This window comes from Struthio camelus, chromosome 7 (assembly GCF_040807025.1).
Source record: "Struthio camelus isolate bStrCam1 chromosome 7, bStrCam1.hap1, whole genome shotgun sequence".
Lineage (NCBI taxonomy): Eukaryota > Metazoa > Chordata > Aves > Struthioniformes > Struthionidae > Struthio > Struthio camelus.
Genome location: NC_090948.1, coordinates 750,447 through 775,410, shown reverse-complemented (window position 1 = coordinate 775,410; position 24,964 = coordinate 750,447). Strand labels below are relative to the sequence as shown.

General features: G+C 40.7%; 1 protein-coding gene across 7 annotated transcripts in view; it reads left to right on the top strand.

The window, feature by feature from the left end:
- Positions 1-469: 469 nt before the first annotated feature.
- LRRC27 (leucine rich repeat containing 27) overlaps positions 470-24,964 on the top strand; it is a 39,361-nt gene continuing 14,866 nt past the window's right edge. For 2 of the 7 annotated variants that reach the window (XM_068951336.1, XM_068951340.1), the window contains exons 1-8: positions 493-605; positions 2,484-2,760; positions 3,077-3,207; positions 4,995-5,053; positions 15,031-15,180; positions 20,917-21,160; positions 22,840-22,980; positions 24,480-24,576. In XM_068951336.1, coding sequence (XP_068807437.1) covers positions 2,548-2,760; positions 3,077-3,207; positions 4,995-5,053; positions 15,031-15,180; positions 20,917-21,160; positions 22,840-22,980; positions 24,480-24,576 — 1,035 coding nt within the window. In that variant the 5' untranslated portion in view covers positions 493-605; positions 2,484-2,547. Of the gene's footprint in view, positions 606-625; positions 677-1,876; positions 2,016-2,193; positions 2,213-2,483; positions 2,761-3,076; positions 3,208-4,994; positions 5,054-15,030; positions 15,181-20,916; positions 21,161-22,839; positions 22,981-24,479; positions 24,577-24,964 lie in introns of those variants that run through there. The other 5 variants (XM_068951341.1, XM_068951343.1, XM_068951337.1 and 2 more) reach the window with 4 other exon arrangements.

Sequence of the window (24,964 nt, the reverse complement as noted above, 5' to 3'; positions counted from 1 at the left end):
TGAAAGTACTCCATTATTCTTGGAGATACTGCGTGACGGTTTCCATCCCAGTGTCACTTCCCTGGCAGTGCGGGTATTTTTCTTCCTTCTAAGGTTTATCAAGGGGGAAAAAAGGTCATTCTTCACTGATGGAATTTTTTTGGTAAAAGGGGAGTAACTTTGCTCTCCCCCTACTGTTGCCGGGGGCAGGTCTGTGAATGCTTTAAAAAAAAGGCTCTGGAGGAGGCTGCATGGACGGCAGCTGTGAGAGCTTCTGAGGGAAGCGACCGTTTCCTATCACAAACAGCGCTTTGTGTTTCCTCGCGTGCGCAGAATTCCGCCGTCGCAATTAACGCGTTTCCGCGGTAGCCCACGCTCGCCGAGACGATCCAGGCCGCCTCCCCCGCGCCCCCCGCCCGCGCTATCGCGGCTCCTTACGCCACGTCATGCTTACGTCACCGTCGTGGCCGCGGCGGGGCGGGAAACCCAGCGCCATCCCCGCTCTGCCGGCGCGTACGCGGGGGGGGAGGGGGGGCGCTGCGCGTCGAGCGGCCGCCTGACGCTTCCCGCCTTGGGCGGGGGGCGGGGCCGGGCGTTGCCGTGGCGACCGGGCGCGGCGCGGGCAGGTGAGGCGCCGCGGCGGGGCGGGGCCGGGCGGCCCTGAGGCGGCGGCGGCCGGAGCCCGGAGCCCGGCGGGGTGCTGAGCGGGGGCCGGGCCGGGGCCGGGCGCGCGTTACCGGGCGCTACCGGCGTTTCGAGCGAGGGCTACGCCCGCGGGACGAGCGTGCCGGGGCCGCGCAGCTGCGTGCGAGGAGGAGGGTGGGAGCGGGGCCTTGTGTCCCCCCCTCCCCCTCGCAGTTCTAAGCATCCCTGTATACGTGCGTATCTAAAACTCGCCTCAGGGCGGCCAAGGTGCGCTAGGTCGGCAGCTAAGGAAAGGGAAATCGCTCCTGTTGTTGCCCTCTTCCTGAGGAGAGAACGATGGAGCGGCCCCACCGCGGGCACTGAGGCCCCACCGCTTGCCCAGGCCCCACCATGGGCACTGAGGCCCCACCACCCACCCGGGCCCTACCACAGGCACCCAGGCCCCACTGCCTGCCCAGGCCCCACCACAGGCACCCAGGCCCCACTGCCCGCCCAGGCCCCACCACGGGCACCCAGGCCCCACTGCCCGCCCAGGCCCCACCACGGGCTCCCAGGCCCCACTGCCCGCCCAGGCCCCACCATGGGCACTGAGGCCCCACCACCCACCCGGGCCCTACCACAGGCACCCAGGCCCCACCATGGGCACCCAGGCCCCACTGCCCACCCAGGCCCCACCACGGGCACCCAGGCCCCACTGCCTGCCCAGGCCCCACCATGGGCACTGAGGCCCCACCACCCACCCGGGCCCTACCACAGGCACCCAGGCCCCACTGCCTGCCCAGGCCCCACCACAGGCACCCAGGCCCCACTGCCCGCCCAGGCCCCACCACGGGCACCCAGGCCCCACTGCCCGCCCAGGCCCCACCACGGGCTCCCAGGCCCCACTGCCCGCCCAGGCCCCACCATGGGCACTGAGGCCCCACCACCCACCCGGGCCCTACCACAGGCACCCAGGCCCCACCATGGGCACCCAGGCCCCACTGCCCACCCAGGCCCCACCACGGGCACCCAGGCCCCACTGCCTGCCCAGGCCCCACCACGGGCACTGAGGCCCCACCGCCCGCCCGGGCCCCACCGCAGGCACCCAGGCCCCACTGCCTGCCCAGGCCCCACCACGGGCACCCAGGCCCCACTGCCTGCCCAGGCCCCACTGCCTGCCCAGGCCTCACCTCAGCTTGGTGCCCAGTGCCCCAGCAGCCCCTTCCACCCTTGGGTGGTGGCTATACGTGGGACCCTCCTTTTTACATTCCAGAGAATGTACTCCATAAAACTGTCGTCTTCCTGGAGTGGTTTCTGCCCAGAGCTCTGCGGAAAGGTTGGGAGGCCCGAGGAGGCTCCTGAGCGGGCAGAGCGAGGGCAGTGGAGGTGCCTGTGGCAGCCGCGTCCCCACGGTGAGCTCAGGGGACCCGCGTGGGTGTGAGCGAGCAGCTGCGCTTCAGCTGCATCATGAGGCGCCGTGATACCACAGGAGTGCATGTATGATAGCGGGTGGAAAGGGGAGAAGGAGGTGCTAAGGAGAGGGAAGTCCGAGAAGGCTTAGTAGAAGATTACGCTTTCAGAAGGGAGTTTGTTTAATGCATACATATGTGTCAGTATTCCTTCCAAGTGTATATATGGAAACGTGTGGGAAAAATAACCACAGGGGCCAGTCAGTGATTTTTTTCTTCTTTATGATCCCTTTAAATATATATAAAGTTCAGAATAATTGGATTATTTTCTCTCCTGTAACATATCACATAGCACTAGGGATAATCTGCAAATTAATAATGCAAAAAGAATGTATGTTTGATATGTACTTGTTTGATGCATACTCTCTTTTATCAATGTTATCAATATTGTTTTTTTGTTGTCTTTCTCAGCTCATGACTTGCCTTCAGCTGATCAGTTTGATTTACTGAGTCAATACTTCAGGCTTGCTGACAAATGGATGACAGCTATTCTAAAGCGTTTCTTGGCCATGGCAGTAATTCAGAAGATGAATATCTCAAAAATAGAAAGTCATCTAGTTTGAATTCATCAAAAGAGATCAGAAAGGCTGTTGAAGAGTGTCTGTCATCGTCTTCAAATACTCTGGATGTCAGTAGAAAAAACATTCAGCATCTTACTGAGGAAATATATAAACTGCCCAACATAAAGGTGAGTAAATTGTTTTGAGCAGTTCCAATAGCCTTGGCTCAAGTGTAGCACGGAACAGTTAAGGGCTTGTTACTTTGTCAGATGAAATCTAAAAATCTTAGCTATGATTTTTTATCTCTGCTTTTTAAAAAAGTCCTTACTAATTAAATCACTAGTATGTGTAATTTACAGAGTTGTGTACCCTTCAACCCTCTTTGGCAATATTCTTTTCATAAAAGTGAAGAGCAGTTTCAGTTTTCACATTTAGTATTTTGCATGCCAAGGAACAGCCTGTCTGCCTCTGGCTTTAAAACATATTTATATTTTTCTCTGTTAGCACTTTCATGTGGAAAGAAATGTCCTATCAGCGATTCCCGAGGATTTATTTCAAAAGCTGCCACATCTTGTTTGGCTGGATCTCCGATACAACAAGATTAAAACTATTCCACCTGGAATTGGCTACCACAGGTAAGATGCTGGTCATGCTGATAATTTGATGATAATTGTGGGTTTTTTTCTATTTGCATTACTACAATTTCATTGTAACAGTAAAACTTTTATATACTTTTGTTTGGCATTGACCTCACTACAGGAGAATTATAATTAAGCTTTTTTTTTTTTTTTTTTAACTAAAGCTCAGATAACTAACATAACATGTTAGTGAATTTCTAAATTCTTCTTCCTATAGAAATGTAAGACCTGTTACTGTTTTCAGGAAAGTTTTGCCTCTGTGTTTTTTTTTAACACTTTAGCTGATTCTATCTATAGTGTTGTAAGGGAGGTGAAAACTGGGACCCATAGTTCCAAACCTCTCATGTCACTCGGTGGCAATGAGTAATAGTTTAATTGGTCAGAAACTAGCAAGCTTTCTTTTTGTTTTTTTTTTGTTGTTGTTGAATTTTAACAGTAAACAAGCTAAAAAATTGCAACACTTAGAAAAGTTATGGGTTTTCATTTACATTAGGATGACATTTCCTATATGGCATGGGCAGTGCATTGTCTCCTATAATTTGATCTGAGAAGATGATGGGTATTAAAAACTGTTTAAAAGACTGTTATTAAAATTGCAAAATGAAGCATTCAAAAAAAATCACAAATTCTGGAACTATGGATTTCTGTATAGTCTCTATTTCTATTAGCTTCTAATATAGTTGCTTTATCTGTGCTTCTCAGCCAATCTGGATGTTCCCTTTTCTTTCTTCTTCACCAGGTCTTTGTCCCAATTTATTCAGGGTGATCCCTGTTTTAATAGATGTTATGCTTTCTTGAAATAAGTGTCTTCTTCCAGTAACCCAACTAATTCCTTGCCTTATATTCCCAAGCTTTTCAAATTTTGTCACAAGACCTTTACTTTTTTTTTTCCCCTGCTTACCTTGAGTGGCCTTTTTTTTTTCCCCTTTCCTATCTGTACCTGAATTTGTTTGTTCTTTTGCTTCCCTGCTGTGTCTGGATATCAGCAGGTACGTGCTACAAGGGGAAAAAGAGACAACCTCCCTTCTTTTGGGTGAAATATCCACTGTATTCTAAATACTCAATAGAGGCTCCCAGAGGCAGTCTGTACAACAGATTACATTAACTGTATACAGCAACTCTGGACGTGTTATTTGCTAAAGAATACAAATTGTTTTCTGAGCACAGGCAAACTGAGATTTTTTCAAAAGCTTAGAATTTGTCTCAATGTTAGCAGATTTTTCATAGAGATACCAAAGAATACAAATGTGACAAATGCCTGACCCATGCCACATTTCTAGGCTGCTTCCAAGAATGGGAACATTGACAAAATTAAATACGGATAGGACATATTTCTTTCTAATCTCATTATAAAAAATGGCTGAGCAGTTATAGCTCAAATTTAGCCTGAGGAATGCACTCAACAACCCAGACAGTTGAAGCTCAGAAAAATGTTAAAAAAACAACTGGAAACGAGTTTATAATTGAAACAGCAGTTACATCAGCCCTTGCAGTGATAAGCAAGCCTTGCAGAAAAAGATCAAATGCTAAATAATGAAATAGTATATAAAGGTTCATGGGTGTAAACCATGAACCTTCAGATTGTCATACCAGAAAGCTTTAGGGTATGCCAGTCAAGCCATTGTCTAGCACTCATGTTGGACTGGCATGGATTTGCCTTGAAGGGTCCATTCTGCGGTAGGAAACAAAAGATAAAAAAATTAAAGAGGAAAAATGTTCTTGTGTTTCTGTTTACCTTAACCTCATTTTTTACAGTTACTACTATTTTCTCTTTTATTGCAAAGGCAATTGAAAGCTCTGCTTTTAGAAAGAAATCCTATAAAAGAGCTGCCTGCAGAGCTTGGTGAGTACTCACTTCTTTTTTGAAGGTATCATACTCTTTTTTTTTATTGGCTCTTAATATTTAATTCTGTGGTTAGACTTCGGAATACTTTAATATTTATCTAAAGAAAGATTGTTCTTTATTTACCATGAATATGTACTTTAAGAGAAAAGAATAGGTATGTTAGAGCATTAAAATGAGGTCTGTACAGCTTGCAACTTAGACTTTTACTAACTCGTTCTGGATTAGCAATTACCACTTCAGAAAACAACTATTACCAAATCAACTGTTCTAAGAAAAATAGAGCAGGTTGCCTGGACTCCTGGGATTGCCTGAAGCTGCCCCTCACTAGCTGGAGATGAGACGAGAGTGAGTTCTAAGGAGCAATCCCCGCTCAAAGTGCTTAGTCCAGTGGGGACTCCTCGGGCTGATAAGAGCCCTCACAGCATGAGCGCTGTTTTTTTTGCCTCATCCCTATTTGATGTTCTCTGGGCTTTGAAGATCCTTGCTGTAGTACTGAGAGACTAACCTCCAAAGCTACATCTTGAGTCTAGCTTCTGTAAACAGGACAAATGGCTTGAACCAGACATGGTCACACAATTAGGCCTAATTTTCTGTTGCTTACATCGCAGATGTTCAGACTGCACTTTGGCAGGGTTGAACTGAGGGCTGCTTGCTTTTCCATACATTTTTGCAGCTCCTTATGATAGACCATACTGGCTCATTGGACTTATTATATACATTTTGACTTTCCAGTACTGCCTATGTAATGTATTCTACCTGTCTCAGTCCCTGAGATGACGTCTCTGCTAGTAAACGAAAAATGTGCCCATGAGTGTTCCCCTGTTCTGAGGCCAGCTGGCACAGAATGACCTGTTCCTATACAATTAAACTGTCGCAGTCTCAAACGGGGTGGTGGTATACAAGTTCTGTAGTGGGAGCTGATCTGGAGATTCTTAGTTTCCAAGCTGTGCTCTGGAATTGTTTGGGAGAGACCTAGTTGGCCTGTCAGGAACCATTCTAACTATGTAGTGATAGAGACAATTCTATTCTAAGGCCCAAGAATGTTCCTAGATGCTATTATGTTTATTATTTTAACAAAGTTTTGGTATTCATGCTAAACTGTATGCAGGTGTGCTCCCTCCTGCTGCTTGGGCAAGGCATGAAGAAAACAACCAGACCCAGCAGTAAATGCTCCTTCCTTGCAGCCACGCTAGCCAAGAGACTACCTGTACCTTTGCTAAGATTTCAGCAAAAGAGGTTGCTGATCTGGTCCTGATCTTTTTGCTTTCCATGTAGCAGTTATTTTGGGGGCAGCGCTCACTAGTGGAGACCACATTTTCCCTTGAAACTGAACTGTTCAATCAGATGCGGAACTTGGGAGTCTTGCATTCTTTCATATCCTAAAGTGTTGCTCTTCTGAGAGCTAGTGTTTTTCTTCCAGTGTCAGTATGGCACATTATGAGACCTCACCTGGTGCCCAGGAGGGCAGCTATCATCCTCTGAACTTTGACTATCCCCAGTTGCAATCATTTAGTTATGATGTAGCAAGGCTGAGTCATTAAGCTATCTTAATAGAGATTGGTGTCTTAGCCGAGGTCTTGATGGAGTGGGCACATTGTCTCTGAATGGTAGCCAGAAGATTCATTTGACATTGGATCCCCTGCAGGCAGCATTCATTTGCCTTCATCCCGAAGGGCTGTTTTGCCATGCACAGTCCAAGGTCTTGTTGACTACTGCAGCCATTTACTGCATGGGGGAACATTTTCTGTAAATGAGAACGGTTTACACCAGCGACGTACGTAACATACTATCTTCAGAAATTTGGACACCTTTGCTGTGAAAGAAGCCATTGCCTTTGTTCCACTCCCAAATGGAAACATCAGGGATGTCAGGTTCCAGCTAGTGTTGTGTCAGTCCTTGCATTGCTGTCAAACAACGAGGGATCTGGTGGTCAGTTAATGATATAGCAGAGCATTTTGTTTCACAGGATCTGGAGTCAGGCTAGCTGAGAGATCAGTCAGTAGGCCAAAAAAGTTTCCCGTTCTCAGTGACTGTGTGGTGATGGTCCTCTTCCCCTAGATCTTCCCCCAGTTAGGCCTCCTCCCATCCTTTGGGATGTCTCCTTATGCTGCATATAGAGTATTTTTCTGTTATAAACTTTGCAGGCAGATATCATTCCATCACAAGAGAATAGCCATGCTGTGACAGAGCTGCTGTGTAGGGGAATGAAGGGCCTAAGAGGGGCTGCAGATAACCAACAGCTTGAACAGACCGGTTACAACACAAGCTGTAAGAGAAGCAAAAGTCCCTACTGTGTCAACCTGGAAAGCTGACAAGAAGATGGTTTGGGCCAGTATGATTAAATGGTATTTCTCAGGGTCTAGGAGAAGAGATAAATCGAAGTGCATTTGAGGCAAACGGATACCAACTACAGTCCCAAGGGAATGTAAAATATACCTGGGACCTTGTATTTTATCCTAAACAAGAACAAGTCAATAACATGAGCTGAAATGAGTATGGTCAGTCTGCTTCAAAAGGAACACTCTCTCTCCCATAAGTGTCTCTTTTCTGTATGTTAGTATGCGGTAGCATAGATAAAAATCGGAGTTTCTTCCCTTTAGCTAGTTTCATAGTGAAGAGAGGGGCTGGTGACCCGTAATCTCCAGAAGAGAAGTCCAACCTCTGGTTCAGAGTGTTCAGCTGAATAAAACAGGCAAAAAGAATGGTGAGCAAATCTGTCCACAAACCTGTGGAGATTTAGATCTCTTCTCAGAATCCTGCTCCTCTCTCTCCACCATCTGCCTGACTAATATGATCTATGACTGTCAGAGTCAGAAGAAGACATTTCTTTTGTCCTGCCTTATGGTGGATCTGAATTGTCTCCTCTTACTCCTATCACGAGCTGATGGGGGCAGACAGTCTAGCATGCCTTGTTTGCCACAGGAGCTGGACTCTGTGATGCTGATGGCAGCTCTGAGTTTTGAGAGCTTTCAAAAGAGCTGTCTGGACAGATACCTTTTGTAGGCTTCTTGCTTCAGGGACTTCAGTCAGATCTGGCCTTGTCTCTCTTCAGATTGTGGAAGGACAGCCCAGCTCATTAAATCCAGGCCTCTGATCTCTCAGCCTGTAGGCTGTAGCCTGTAGGCTGTAGGGCCAGTTCCTCCTCTTCCTGGGCCAGGCCACAGTCCCCTCTAGGCTTTCAGAGCTCTGTGCTGGAGGGTACAGACATGCATGCTGTTCACTGATTGACCTGGTGTCATCTTCTGATGAGTATACAGAAGAAAAACATGACGGGCTCCTGCAATTCAAATGCTGTTTACTCAGACACAGTTTACCTGTACTACCAACTGCTTTACTAGTTAGTTTTTAGCTGCATCCTGAAGCTGGCCTTCTTCCTGCAGAATCTATCTTCTAGGAGAGTTATCTGAAGGAGAGTTTTGAACAGGGTATCGAAGCATATCAGTAAGAGTCCAGGGAGGTGGTCTCGAACCAGAGTTGCACTTAATTGCCTCTAAAGTCCTGCAGTTGCACGTTGGGCTGTTAGAGAGGAATGGCTAGTTATGCCCAGCAAGGGGTAGAGGACATGAGCTGTTACATTGCTGCTGTGCACGAGGCAACCTGTTACTGGAATGACCTTGCTCTTTCTACCCTGAGCTGAGTGGTGACTGAATCAAAAAATGTTTCGATGATTTAGATATCCTTGCACCTCTCAAAGTAGAATGAGCCACTGGTATACTGGCCTTTTTGCAGTAAAATTGTTTCATGGTTTTCTAGACGGATCCTCGATCAGGCCTCTCTTCTACCATAATACTTTGATCATTACAGGTTTCCCAGGTAGGTCCTGAGCTGCAGGGAATTCCTACCATATGAGACGTTTATCTGTTTCTCCCGTTATCACTATCTCTGTAGCTCGTAGGTACCAAAAAGAGGATGCCAGCATTCCTGCTGTGTGTGAGGTTTTGTGCAAGCCGCAGCAATTGGAAAAGAGCACTGCAGGTTTTTCAGGGCAGGTTTTGTTGGGCAGCAGTGAAGTGGTAACAGATGGCTGGAGGCATTTGTAGAGGGTGGCTGCCACCAGGCTTTCCAAAGTTGTGTACATGCTCATTAGCAGGTGGTGCAATGATGCTCTGACTGTGTAGGAGTGGCCCAAGCCGTGCCAGTCTGCTGTGGCAGTTGTGCTTACAGAACTTTCAACATAATTTGCATTAATAACTTGCATGTATTCACTTCTGTATTTTTAACAGTCTCAGGGATCCTGGTTAAGACTGGCAGGATTATTGTGCTGAGGTGATGCTGTCCTACCATATGCCTTACCTTGGATCTGTCTGTTCCCTTGGCAAGCCTATATGTCCATGACCTTGCCGCCTACAGTGTAGTACATACAGAAACACTAGGAGCTGTCTCCCTAACTGAGAGAGCGCTGTGTGGAGGGTCCTGTGGAGGATTCTGGAGAGATGGCTTTAGGAGTTATCACCTAACTTGTTTTCTTCCACGTCCTCTGACAGAGCACCACGGCCAGCCTTGGCCGTAAGGAGGTCAGGCCCCGGCTTCCAGACAGTGCCCTGGTGGCAGGGGTAGCCAGCATGGGCTCCAGAGGTCTGCTGAAATTTTCAAAGAACAGCTACGTCTCTTGGCCCAAGGTTTTTTAGTTTTCTTCCTTAGTTTCTGCGTAGGTGCATCCAGCCTTTTGTTTTCTGCATGAACTCCTAGTGCTTATTTTGCCACAAAGAAGAGGAAATTAGTACCCAAATCGGAGGTTAACCCCTAGCAAGTTCCTCTCAAATGGTGCCAGGGAAGTTTCCCGGAGGGAGTTGCTTTGCAGCCCACTGTGAATGTTATTTTTGTTGTTGGATGCTGGAGGTGGGTTAGCACAGGGCAGTACAAAATAAAAACATGGCATGACATGTAGCCTCCACGTTTATCTTTGGAGGATTGGTGTAAAACAATTTGAGCCAGTCTTCGGTGTGCCTCCAAACCAGGGACCCCTTCTTTCCCCTACAGCAGCTGAGCTGCTTCAGACTTCATTCCTTATGTAGTGGATAATGTGAGAGCTGGACTGGCACAGTGGTTTGAACCTTACCTAAAGGGCAGTATACACATAGTCCAAGGATCTTAATGCAGGTTACTAAAGACTTCTCATTTCTCTGCTGTGGACCTGGGCTTGTCAGAATTCCTAAGCCCCGTCTATGTCCCAGTCAGCCTACAGAGTGGGGTTTCACCACGGTCACGGAGACCTTGGGAGGTTCTCAAGCAGTCCACCTGGGAAGCTGGTAGAAGACTAGGGAATGGTGCCTATGACACGGTGAGAGGTTGTCAAAACCTAGTATATTTCCACAAAACAGTCATGTTTTGACAAGACAGCTTTTTCTGACAAAATCATGTTTCACGAGCTAATTCACAGCCCACTCTTCCTCCTACCCTTCCCTATTGCTCTCTTGTCTGTACACTTGCCATCATAACCACCTATATCAAGAAATAGAGTAGGAGCTAATGCTGACAGCTTCAGCACTAACTTTAATTGGAGTTACCATCCTGCAGTGGCCATTCCATGATTCTTTGTCTTCTCTTTTCATAATCAGTAGAGCACCAACTTTATGATGTTTGTATCGTAAATACCAGATTAAAAGTCTGTAGTATAAACTGAGACAAATCTGGGGGGTAGGGGGATGATGTATGATAGCTTATCTCAGTTGTTAGTCTCCTTTTTTGTGTGCGCGCTTTTTTTTTTTTTAATCTAGGTCTGGAATGGATGTGCAACCTTTAGCTTCAGTTACTGAACATTTCTATTAAAAGCTACCTGTTCTATGAAATGTATAATTTTTGGAAGGGGAGCTGAAGTTTGAATGATAACTGACCATTTTAATTGTTTACCTGTGGCTCTTCCTAGAGCATTTTTACTAGTTCATCTGATTTGTGTAGAACCGTCATTTGTTCTGAATTTAATTATCAGAGATGAAAAACTTGTTGCCAGCCAGCATGTTTCCAAAAATGGTCTCTCAGACTTCACCCAGTGCATACTCTGTACTAGTTTAGCCAGTGCTGCATGGTGACCTGAACTGGGGATACGTGTATTCTGTTTCCAGGTCTGCCGCTGGCTTGCTGACTCTGCATAAGTCACCTGACTGCCCATGCGTCAGTTCCACAGGCTGGGGTGGCGAAAAAAGCTTTATAAACCTACAAAATCTCTTTAAAGTTACCAAAGCAAAGCCTTTAATAGCAGCTACATAATAATATTATTGCTACATCTACCTCAGTATTCTTTAGATTGATTTAGGAACATTTCTGAATCATGAAGAATCTCAATAGGTGACACACCGTAAAATTTAATTAAATTATTTTTATAAGAGTGCTGAAAGCTAGAGCACCTATTTGCCATCCTCCCAATCATGCAAGTTGGTGCGCGCTGCCACCTTATGTAGTGTGATTAATAACTTGCGTGTTCTGTATAGTTTCCTCGTGACATTCAGCCTATGTTAAACCTGAGTGGTTTTCAGCAAGATAAAACCGCAATTTCATTTTTCTAATACAGAAGTATTTTGATCATTTCTGTTTAAAAATAGACTTAATTTCCTAGGACTAAACTATTTTAAATAGAATTGCATTCCCAATAGTTCTTTACAAGGTACATTTTCAAAGCCATTTCTTGTTGATGATAATGTAGCTCTTTCATTTCTACACTGTGTTCATGATTGTTTGAAGTAATTTTCTAATTTGTGATTCAAGACTGTATGAAAAGGCATTTTCATAATTGAAGCTCACTTAGCAAATTTTTGGTTTTGGAATGTTAGAATGCAGTTCATTTACTAAACCTCTAAACCTCAGCATTCCTTATAACCAGTGCCATGTTGAAAGCAATCAAAATGATTGTTCAGAGCATTGGGAATCCTTGTTTGTTTGACAGAGGTATGCTCGTGTGTGAACTCTATGGATTATATTTCTTCACAAAACCAACAACAGTAATTGCACAACAACATATTTAGTCTCTGCACATTAAACATAGATTTTCAATGTTATACACTTTTGTTACTCTAACATAATTATGTGTACAGCGCTGCGGATCTGTTGTATTTTTAGTTTGTAGTCAAGTAATTCCTCCTTTTATGCCTCTTTTCTTTTTTGACCAGTTTTTCTGCCTGGAGTATTTCCACTGATCTGTGATGCCAGGCAATTCTTGTCTTTTAGAACTCTCCTTAGAGCTTTTCTCCTTCCATAGGACATTGGCATGCTAATTCTGCACTGTTTCCTTGTAACAGCAGAAGGTAATATATCTGTTTTGCAGCCAGCATGTGGTACACATGCATTTAGCTTTTCATCAAAATATGTTTCCCCAGGGTTTTCCACCAATGTTTTTGCCATCTCGTTCTCGTTCCTGTTCAGTTCCAGTTTCTCTAAATCAATTCTGTTTCAATGTGAGTGTAATTTTCAAATAATGATTCAGACACAGGTCTGGTTTTCACCAGTTCTTAGTTTGAGTTTGACTTTAGCAGAGTTCAAAATAATAGGTCTGATTAATAATAGTTCTAACTACACAGTCTCGGGGGGGAAAAAAGTTTTACATGTTTCTGACCAAGATTTGAATTGAATTTGCCTCAATTCTCAAGTAAGTTACTTTTATGTTCGTGTGGGGATGGCAAAATTTGATTTTTCCTGCACTGCTGAGAAGTTATCATTCAGCTCTGACCCTGTGGTTGATCAAAAGACCAGATAAATTATGAAGAAATTAGAACGTAGTTGAAAAGAAATACTTCCGGGTGCATTTGTTCTCAAATTCAGTGAAACTAGAACGACTCTACATTCTGTGGCAGAAATAGGGCATTGCGTTGAATATTCGCTGTTGCTTGGGTGTATTTTTGTGTGTAACAGGTTGTACCTACTATCTCCTTGATGCGGAGAATCCATTTACACTTGGATCTCAAGTTTTGCTCCCACGGGAGGGGACAGAGAAGCATCCAACAGTTCTTTCCATCTTGATGCTTGGAAGAATTCCTGTGCGCTTACCATCTTCCTGGAGAACCCCCAGTACCTACTGGAGCTGCTCATTTTGAGCTGCTCATTTTATTCTGTTTTTTTTCATGCTGGTTTTTATGTTTTGTTTCTGTTAAGTGCACTTTGTTGCCAATATTGCTATAGCTGACATTTCTAGAGAACTAATGTCAAATGCAGTTGTTAATCTCATTGTAAAACTTGTTTTATAACATTCCTTTCAGCTTTAATTACTGGTAATTTAAAATCAAATAACTGTGCTATTAGTAATGTAATTGTCATTCCTGCAGGTAAGGTTATACAAAAACATTTTCAAAGAACAAATGTACTACTTTATACTGTAATGAGTAAAGCAGAAAGCAAACCCGCTCAGAATTTTAAGCAGCAAATCTCTACAAAGTGAAACAAGTGAAACTGATCTACAGTCAAGCTGTGCGTGGAGTTTTAAAGAGTGACACTATTAATATAATGTGAAAAACATATTCTGATTGAAAACAACATTGAAAACCTGAATCCAGTCCACGGTGTGCTTCCTAAATAAATTATTATAAATTATGTCATTTTAAAATGATGTCATAACAAAATACAGATAGCAGCTTTCTTTTAGAAACTTAGTACTTTTATATTTTGAAAGATTTAACAGTAGATTGTAACTCTTAACTTTTTCATCCACATGAAAGTACTGCTTTTTTTTTTTTTCAACTGACTGAAAGTATTATTTCACTCTCCAAATCTAGTTAGTAAGGCAGAATTACTGATTTTATTTTATTTCAATGAAGCCTAATTTATTGGGGAAGAAAGTACATCTAATTTCTGAAACTGATTGTGTGTATTTTATGCTCTGTTCACATTTCCCCAGATGGTAAGCAGAACATGAAAAGAAAGATGATTTCAATCCTGCTAGTCCTCCTCTTTTTAAAGATGTGACCTTTACTGGGTATACTTTTGCTTATGAGAAAAGTAGGAGACTGAGGCAGGCCTGTGAGATTCATGAACTCATTATCCCTTGGAGAAACTAAAGGCTTACATGACTCTCTTGTTTGATGTGAAGACATGATAACAGAGAGCCTGGAAGTGAGTAGTAGTGTACACTCGATAATTTGAAGGCTAGAAAATCAGAGCAATACAGCGGAAAGATAAGAAGGAAAACTTTTAATTCCTTTCTTTTTGTATGAACGTTCTTTACTATATATTAATTTCATTGTGATCTGTCAACACCACAAATTCTATCCATTTATGAGTAGAAGAGCACAAGAACAGCTACCAGGGAGGTTGTACAGTTTAGCTAAGCTATTGTGAGAAAGTTCATTTTATCTTGAATGGGGAGAAAATTGATGGATGTTACATCTGATTCAGTTCAGAGATTCATTCCTACATTGGGAGAAGGCATAACTTCTTGGCAGAGAAGATGATAGTTTGAGTTTGAATTAAAGGTAACTGAAGTAATAAAAGACTTTTGTGTATTTATGTCTGTTTGCATCTGATGCAAACTGTGGAACTGGGTTTGAACTCTCTTACTTTTTGTGCACAGAAGCCTCAATTAATCTGGAGATGGTCTTACACATAGCAAATTGAGAATGTTAAAGTTTTTAGCAGTTACTTTCAGGGAGAAAACAAACATTTTAATGTATCTCGGTCTAGTCTTTATTAATTTCTTGAATAACCTGAGATTTCGAAATGAGAAATATAGCCCATCAGGAATTAGATAGGTAATAATCTTGGATATTACAGGAGTTAGGTAATCATCTTAGATATTACCGTATTCTTAATGCTCTGCATATATAAAAGTATCAGTCATTGTTATCTTTAAAAACTTCAAACTAAAAATCGTTAGACTTGGCCAAATAAATACACTAGTACAAAGTATCTGCATTTGTGGTAGTAGTAATCATCATAGAAATCATTATAAACACCATAACTACAGGTCATTCACTTTTATGACTGAACAGCTACCTAAATCTGAAAACTCTCCCATCTTTCAAAACGTGCTCTAAATTAAATCATTTTCACAGGAAACTTAACTTCGTTGACAGCCTTGAATCTGAGACATTGTCCCCTAGAATTTCCACCCAAAGATGTCATACAGAAGGGATTAAAATCCATTTTGTGCTTTCTTCGAAATTGTGGGAATGGAAGACTCTGTATAGAGCCAGCTACTTCAGGTATGTTGGTATGCATTTGTGTATCTTTACTGTAATTTGTTTTGGAAAAAAAATGTGAACCAAGGAATGCTTTCACTTTTAGCTTTTTCACTAGTGTCATCAGGTCTCTATCTGAAATGGATACTGACTGCTGAAATAGGTACGGAAAAAGAATTGTTCAGTTTTCAATAAAGCAATCTATATATCTTAAACCCCGAAGAGAAGGAGAGGTTGTATTTTGTATAATAAGAGGAAGTCTTAATGATTTGTAACGTGGTTAGAGAAACAGAAGACTGTTTTCAGTAAAGGCAGTTCTTTAGCATCAGCAGGAAAGAAGCATGAACAGGGCAGTTTCATTAGGATGAAAAATCCTTAATCTGTATGCAGGTGACTTAATAGAATAGAGAGGAAAAATATACAAGTAGATTATATTTTATAAGAAATTGGATATAGGGGAAATTGAGATATTAGGGAACTGAAAGAGAACATGTAATTAGCGTAAGACTGGAGAAAAAGGAAATATAGTACTCAGCTTAGAGGAAGAAAGGAGGAGTCAGCTAAATTATAGACAGGTCAGTGTAGCTTCTCCACTGGGAATAGTCTGGTTCAGTACTCAAACTACTGCAAATACTAAGGAGGTTAGTAACAGCCTGACATGAACGTCAGCAACAAAATGTGAAACTAATCTGGTTGTCTTCAGTGACACTGTCAGAGGCCTGGTGGATAAAGGAGAAACAGTTGATGCTGACTGCAGTAGCTCACCGAGGGCTATTCCGATTGCTGGAGATTGCTGGAAGTTAGCCAGCAGTAGCCTCTTACTTGTGTATCGTAGTGCCAATATATATCTTTGTGCAGTCTCCAGGTAGGAGGACTGCTATAATGAGGCATGGTTGGTCAGCTAATTGCAAATTGGTTGCAAAATCAGCTTTCTTGCTCTGTGTAGCCAGAGTCTCAGAAGGTTTTAAAGGAGCTAGGATCCGGTCTATTGAGGTCTTTGGCAAGAGGCAAGAGAAAAATGTGAAAATATTTGTGGAGAAAGTTCAGTCTCTCTGCCTGTGTATCACAAGGAAGGTGGGAAGGACAAAATGGTCAAATTTATATACAATCTGAAGTACAGACCTACTTTTGTAAAGTTCAGTGTAGCATATACTCCATAATTAATTTTACGAACTAATTGATTTTGTACACCCACATATCAAAAGCCCGATGTTTTCTGTATTTTCGTACTGTATTTGAGCTCACGTTCTTCAAAGACAAGCACAATTTATTCTTTATCTACAGATTACACTTTCTCCTTTTTTTTTTCCCCTCAGTGTTGCAGTTATAAATTTACATTAGAAGGGTAAAATTTAAAGTTGTCAGCAGAGATGAAAAGATGTAACAACATTTGCATTATTTATGGTCAGATAGATTCCAGAAGTCATTAATAATGGAAATATTGGCATATTCCCACTGAAGATCTCTTTTCATACTTAAACTTCCCCGTAATGAAGCCTAATTACTATGGATGCCATTAATATCAGATGAGAATTAGGCATGTTAAAACATGGCATCATTAAAGGGAACACAGTAAATCCAGAGGATGAATGAACCACTTAAATTGCTAAGCCATATGGTGAAATATAAAATCATCAGCTTGAAATACCATGATACTGAACATGAAGTCAAAATACTGATTTAAAGATAATGTCTCTGTGTTTTTATTTCTCTTAATTCCATGATTATTGTTTGATGTCATTGCAGGGCATCATGCATATCTGCAGAACTTCACATGAATAGTCTTCTTTTTGCTTTAAGACTCGGTTTTATAATTCTTACTTTGAGATAAATTACATCCCAGCAGTGTTTCTGACTTAGCGTTATGTACCTTCAAACTTCACCATATCTTAGCGTTATTTATGAGTCAAGAATGATGCATTTTTCTATGCACACAGTTTTTTTCTGCATTAGCAGTGCTTAATGTTTGTACTATTTTTTTTCCATGTTAGTCAACGTTTATTTTAACATGCACAAAAATACATTTACTTACGTTTTAAGTCATCAGGATCTCAAATGATGTAGTAGATTTAGATATCATCTGTATTATCCTTCTGTGAAATAACTTGGCTTGTATACTTGCAAGAGTGCTTCCTCTCTATGTAATCTGCAGACAGATTCACATGCCTCATTAGGGAACAGAAGTACCTCAGTGGATTAGTGAATTAAACTGTCTTCTCTGAAGACCAAAGTAAGGCTTATTTCAGACCACACACTGTGTTAGCTTCACACTGTTTCTTTTATCTCCTCAAGAAAGGATCATGCTGAATTAGAAGAATTAATTGTAGGTCAAGAATGAGGTTAATTGGAAGGGCTGTGCTAGGACCTAAGCCCAGCACCTGCCAGCATGAAGTGTTCCTGATACCTGCCTCAAACTATTTTGAAAAGTGAACGCAGTCGTCCAAGAAGGAAAGTAGGGATTCAGGCCGTTTAAGATGCAGGATTGCATATTAGTCTTTCTAAAAGTCTAATCTTAGTTTAGGGATAGGGATAGAACCTTAAAATTCTGTATTTCACAGAATGGCTTATGCTACAAGCAGCAGCACGTGCCATTGCTAAACATCGAGAAAGAAACTCAAGGAGTTGTCGTCACCTTAGCAAGGTAGTCCGTGGCCTGTGGAAGCAGATGAGCTTCATTAGTGATTTTCATAAAATACTAGCATTTTAAATATAAAAATATATACTATTCATTTAATTTCTTTGCTTCACCTTCTACAGCATCTGTCATGTTCACTGCTGCATCATGCTAGGTTAGTTTGCAAAGAGTACTACAATGAAATAACTGTTAATTTAATTTGTGCTCAACATGGTAGAAACCCGTATTTTTTCTTGACATAGGCCTGATGCATAGTATAGGTGTTTAATTGGTATTTGCATCAAAATAACTTTTAGAGTTGAGCTGGGGAAAAAACATTTGGGAATAGGAATAAAATGTCAGGCATCTACCACTAATTTTAAATGAGAATTAATGTCCCTTTCAGATATTCAAAATTATGGCTTTTAGAGACATTGAAAGTGTTTGTGTAGTAAATCCTTTTCATAGTTGAAATATATTGGAATGCTTTAGTACAGTTGAACTAAGCTTTCCATAGTTTTCAAGTGGACTTTTAGTTAGCAAATAAATTACGCAAAGCTGAGGCAAAATTTCTGTGCAGTAGAGTACAGATTCCTACTCTAGTTACTCTTACAGATAACGAATTTTCCTCTCTACAATTAGGAAATTAATTTATCTGAGCATTTTTAATTGTTACCTGGAGGAAAAAGTTTAGTAATGAAAGCATATCTTTTTATGTTAGGGTAAAGAAATAAAACCCTAAATGCAAGAAAATACTCATCTTAAAGAAATCTGGCTCAGCATATTTTAGAAACAAATTCTGATACTAGTGTTAGGAATACAGTAATCAACTGAAAGGTTTTCTGGGTTTTGTTTTTAAAGATGTCTACACTGTGAAAACAAATTGTCTACCTTTTATCTGTACAAGATTAACCTATATTATTTTCAGTAGTCACTTTAGCATTAGCAATTTAGAATTAATTACAGTTGATCACTCTTTAAGATACTATGTGAAGTGAGTTTTGTCTGGGAATTAGCAGAATTTATTCTGACAGTAGTGTATTGTTTTTGCTGCAACATGGACTACTACACATGCTTTTCCATTTGTTTTATTTCCTTTCAAAATAAGTAATATATTTGAAATGCTGCAGCTGTTTTTTTTTAACTTTGGGTTATGCAATTTTGAAATTATTAAGCATTTTCTTAATATTCTTCAAAATATCAAATCAGAAGCTTTTTTTCCTGGTGATTTATGTCTGCATAAGAATGTAGGCCTGCATGCTGTCTTTCTACTTTATTCAAACACAATAGATTCAAATGACGTAATTATAAAGTACGCTCTAGGACAGCTCCATAACTTGCTTGTGTTACAGTGTTGTTTAATGATCATTTAGATAGTGGTATATTTAAAGAAAAATAATCCCATGGACTTCAGAATATGTGGGCATGCACATGCAGTTTGGGAACCTTCTGTAATATTCAGGAGTGTTTTGCTCCCTCCCACATGGCCCATCTGTTCGTGCTGGATGAGAGCAGTTTGTAAGAAGTAGTATATACATACTTCATGCAGAGAGGAGGACAGAATGTGTCTTGGAATAGTGCTTTTTCTCTTAAATGTGAGGAGAAGAGGGAGATGAAATCTAGAGGTTTTCTTCTGTAGGATTCAGGGAACCTCCTAAGTCTATAGTTTCTATAGAACCAAATTTTTGTGTGTCTTGGGATGTCTTAACGCTGCAGTCAGAGGTGAGCTGCAGTACACTTAGCTGTGCAGTTGATGTTATTGCTTGGCAGCAGCAGGTCTAGGCTACAAACCTACTCATAAAGGCGGATGAATGCTGTGGTGGTCCGCTACTGCTGGGCTTTGCCCTACTGTGGGTGCCCTGATCACTTATTGATAGCTTAGGTTTTCCTACAGAAGCATAAGTCTTACTTTGGAGTGCAGCGTAGATGTACCCTAAAAAGAATAGCTGTATGTAAATATGAAAGATTACTGCGTACTGCATTACTGTTCAGTTGTGTGTTCAAAGATTAATACCTATAAAGGAGTAATTTGAGATAATGCTAAGTTTGTTTAACCTGAGTTACCAGTTAGGGTGAAATGCAAGCTGCAGTGATCTTTTGTATTATATTACATATTAAAATTGATTATATTAAAAGATCTTTCCCATTTTGACTCGCAGATTGCATACAGGCACTTGTAGCATGTTAATGATTACTGTATCTCTTATCTGCTTTGCCTTTTCCTCTGATAAATTGAACATGTATTTTAACTTTTTTATATCATGCATAAAACTCTACCTTTAGTTTAGTAAAATATAGTTCATGTAATGTGTATTTATACCCAAATTCGCGTTAAGAGACTATAAATGTTGCACAAAACTGCAAAGTGAGAAAAAAGTTAATGTTATAGACCCTCTTAACTCAGTCCTAATAGGTACAAGTATTGCATTAGTCATAATTTCCAGGATCTTTTTATCTTCCCAGAATGCAAAGTAGAGATAAGTGGGATGTTTGGCTTGTATCCCCTACTCTCTGTGCACCAGAAATCACTGTCTTTTATACAATGTAAGTGATAAAGTTGTGATTTAAACTTACTGAATTCTGTGGCAGACTCTCCAGTTAGTTCCCCGAGTATGGGATGAGCTCTTGAATGAGGCAGGTGCTCCTGTGGGGATACCGAATTGTTCTCTGCGAGTCATGTATGTACGGAAAAGGAAACTAGGGACCCTCAGTGAGTAAGAGCCCAGACTGCAGTTTGAGACTCGGGATGTTTCTGCAAGGTGTTGAGGGCTTCGAGCTGTTAAATTCAGAATAAGTCAGATGTATTCAGTGCTTTTCGAAAATGCTTGTAACTTTGAATCAGCTTCCGTGTGGTGGAACTAATAAAAAACTGGGTGAGGAGTTTACCAGATTATGAGATACATAAATTATCAAGCAAAAGGAAGCCACTACTCTGCTTGCATTTATCAATAGACTGTCGAGTTTTGCCAGAATAGATTGCTTTAAACATTATGAAAAATCTTTGAGAAAAAAATATGCATTTAAAAAAAAATTCCACTTCTATTAGATTCATTGTGCAGGAAAATACTGTATTGTGCTTAGAAAAAGTTTCTGACTTCATTTAACTGATACATAGACATACGGTAATTTCTTCTTAATTCCAATAGAAATGCCAGCTGTTGAAAAGCTAAACTTAGCTGAATTGTTGCAGTCCGGTTTGGATTTGTCAGATGAGTGGCCTAATGAAGAGGAAAAACTAAGATTTGAGAAGTTGAAAGAAGAAATTATAAAAAATGAAAAAGAAGAATTTCTTGCAAATCAACGTTTTGTTGTACTCCATGATTTTACTGAAGTAGGGAAAAACCACAGAAAGAAAGAACATCTCTACTCAAAGTCAGCTCGTCTTTGCAGGTGACTATAAGTTTCACATAATGGCATATAGTAATATCTTAGAACTGCTGGAAAAAACTCTACCTTTCTGATGGAAAATATAAAAGCATCTTAATATGTGGCATCCCACTTACGGTCAAATATGAATTTGATAGATAAATGATATTCATGACATAAGTATATGGAAAACAAAAATCAGGGTTTTTTGGTCTGAAATTAAGAACTACTGTCAATCTTTTACATTTTCCTATTTCCTTTCTTTTCCATCCCTACTTTGGTAATTTTACCCTTGAAAAAACTTCCAGATCCCATTGTACTGAAAATCAAAAGAATTTGGTAATGTAGACTAACAAAGGACTGAAAACTCCCTCAAATAAGTTAATTTTGCATTTCCAGTATATGTAGTATGGTTAGTAACTATGTTTAAATGGAGGATAATACATGAAATTCCTTTGCATTTGCCTACAAATAATGCAAACTTTCCTTGGGAGAATTTGCTAGTGAATCCTTTCTGGAAAAGGGAAGGCAAGTATCCTTTTGTGTAAAGGAGAGAATAAATGCACTGGAAATTTTCTAAATTGTATTTTTTATCGAAAGTTTTTCTAATGTTTACCATGATGTCGATGTTTACCGTTCTGTGATTTTTTTTTTTCCCCCCCCAATACTCAGGAAAGCTCATACTGCTGTGTAAGAATTACTTCTCAACACTAGTTTTTAATGAACTAAAACTAACTGAATTTTTAAATATTGGCCTTTTTCATTTAAATTCCGTATTTCAAACAAAATTAGGAAGGGAATTTTTACATTTTCTGTGTAATTTTTTCTTTTCTTGCTATCTGTCTTATTTTCTCTTTCCCTCCTTCTCTCCTGTCCTGCCTCCCTGTTCCCTCCCCCCTCACTGTGTCGCTTACAGAAAAACATCAAATGGCGTATTTCAGTTGCAAAAAGCCCTATACTCAGTTAGCATGGAGAGGATAGGGGGAAATCTCCAGTAATCAGAGATTTCTTGATTTAGGAGTTTCACTGAGTTTCCTATTTATTATAAGTTCATTATTATGCCTCTAGCTTTTCTTAGTGAAAAGAACCTGAAGGTGGCAGTCTGTCTTCACATAAGCTTCTCCTCTGCCTCAGCATAAGCTTCTCCTCTGAAATCTTCCTTTCCCTACTTTTCATTGTTATCTACATAATGCAGTATATATTACACCGTCTTTGATATCGATAGCTCTCAGGTTAAATTTTTCCTTTTTTTGAAAGCCGAGTATGAACAGAATAGAAAAAACTTTCAGAATTCATGGTTTGTGCTTACTTTTTTCCCCCGTAATACATCCTTGAGCTCAGCAGTGAATACATTCTTGCGCTCAGCAGTGTTTTTTATGGGGTACCTGATTTGACAAATTACTTAAACATGTTTTTGGCCTTAAATATTGTAATGGCTTTACTGAAATGAAATAGACTACTCATATGCTTAGTTAGGCAGGCCGTTGAGTTAAGAGCCTAGGTTTTGAGGGTTTGCTGTACTTATTTAAACAAAAATTACAAAGAAAGGCAACTAGTTTTGATTCTTGTATTTTCTTATTGTTTGGCAAAAAATTAGTAGTAGCTATAAATTTGCATTTTGAATGTGTTTATCATCATACTTAAATGTGCTCAGTTTTATATGCATTACCTAGATAACATTGTCAAACTGTTCATTTTAAAAGGAGCATGTCCACACAGAGAGATAAATTTCCTGAGTTTCTATCCTATGGTTGGATGATTCAGACAAAGCTAGCTGAAGCGTACAAATTGGCAGCAGCAAAGGAGCTGACAGAGGAAAAAGCTTTAATTGAACAAAGGAAAAAGCAAGTATTATAATGGCAATGTTTTTAAAAGTTGTTACTTAGCTTCCTAATACATTGTCCAGTTTACTATTTATAAGGAAAGAAGTCATTTTAAAAAGGTTGCACTACAAGTGGAAATAATAAGAGTGCTTTTCTTCACAATATGTGGTGCTCCAAGGCAACAAGAAGGTGAGATATCAGATTTCTCATTGACTTGACTCTGTTCCCATTCTAACTGAATAGAGAAGAAATCCCTTTCAGTTAATTCATACTTCATATGTTACATTTCATACAAGCTTAAATGTTACTTCTTTGTCTTTGTTGACAGCAGTCTACAACTAGAGAGCAAATAACTGTATATGACACACAAAATGTGATGTGCTTACAGTAAAAAAGTGCATATGTTGAAAAAATATTGCTAAAAGAACTACACCTTCTTTGTATTTCTGCATGTTTTCCCACCACGCGCATACATTTGGACTGCTGTTTCAGGAATCGGTACACCTATTACAAACTACACCCAAGAAACAAGACTGAATGTTAGTCCTAGTTTGCATCATCTTCATACATTTTTTTTCTGTTATATATGGATTTTACACTTTCTTCAAATGAAACCAATGCATCTCAGTGGAGCTCCTGGAAGCACAAGACAATTTGGTTATGAAAGGCAGTGCTCTGGATTTGAGAGAGCACGCAAAGTGTAGCTGTGTATTTCAGTGTTTCACATTGGCTGGTGTGCTTTGGTGGTGTTCCCTGGCTAGCAGTGCACTGGAAGAAAGGGGAAAAATGGCAAGAGAGGAGTAGAAACCGAGCGTTCTTGTTTCCCATTTCCTTTCCATCAGTAAGGGAGTGCTTTAATTGTGGAAGATTCTCTGTGCCTGAGAAACCTGATATCTATATGATTGTGATTGGCAATAGGTGTTTGGGCCAGTGCTAGTAAAAATGAGTCTTTGTTTCTATTGTGCCTCATTTAACCTATTTTGTGCACAGTGATGGGGTGACCAGTGGGAACAAAGTTGAGCTTCTACGTGCTGTGGGCTGTGCTGCCTTTTAATCTTGGCTGTATTTTTTTCAGAAAGAAATCTGGCTGACCAGTTATCTTTGTTCACTCCCAGGTGAAATGCTCACGCAAGGGAAGTGTTCATTTAGCTTCTCATCGGACTTCGGTGTGACTATTCCTTAATTTTATGCAAGATTATAGACAGGATACAGAAGCCTTGAGGAAAATATTGGGAGGACTTCAGGAATAGAGAGGCTTTGAGGAAAGAATACAAAACGAGACTGAGGGCAATGTGTATCATTTATTGAAGTAGTCATTTATTTGGTGTTATTATAGTTGACAAATGCTTTTCAAAAAGACAGCAAAATTGAAGGAACAGAATTATTCCATTTCTGTATCAGACAACAGTAAGTCACGAGAAGTAGCCTGAAACTTAGGACAGAAACAAAGCAAACAAGCATACTAATATTCACCCCTTAAAATACAACTTTAAAAGTTTGGTATAAATTAACTTTTTCAGAGATGAAGAAATGTTTCAAGAGTGGCGAAGCCATGCAAAGTTGATGAAAGAAAAGAAAGACACATTGCTTAGATTTTCACCTTCAAATGCAGATATGGTATGTAACAGAAAATAGCAAGGTAGCACACTGAAAAAAATCCATTAATGAGACCCTTTGATTTACTTTTTTTTACAGACCGTATACTTAAGCTTAAAATTTCTAATGATTCTAGTGTGACAAAGAGAAGAGCGCCATTTCAAATGCCAGCCCTTTAAAAGTCTGTGGCTTTGCAGACCCTTCTTCCAGTATCTATGTTGGACTAGAGCTCCTGCATGAAGTGCTGCAGCCCCATGTGCAGTGTAGGAGTTGCTAGATCCTTCAAACTGCTATTCAAAATCTGTAGTGGCTCCAATCATCAGGCTGTTTGGAGGCGTTAAAACAGAAGTGCTTATGTTTAAATACGACTTTTTAATTACTGAACGCCTCCAACATGAGATGTTGCCTC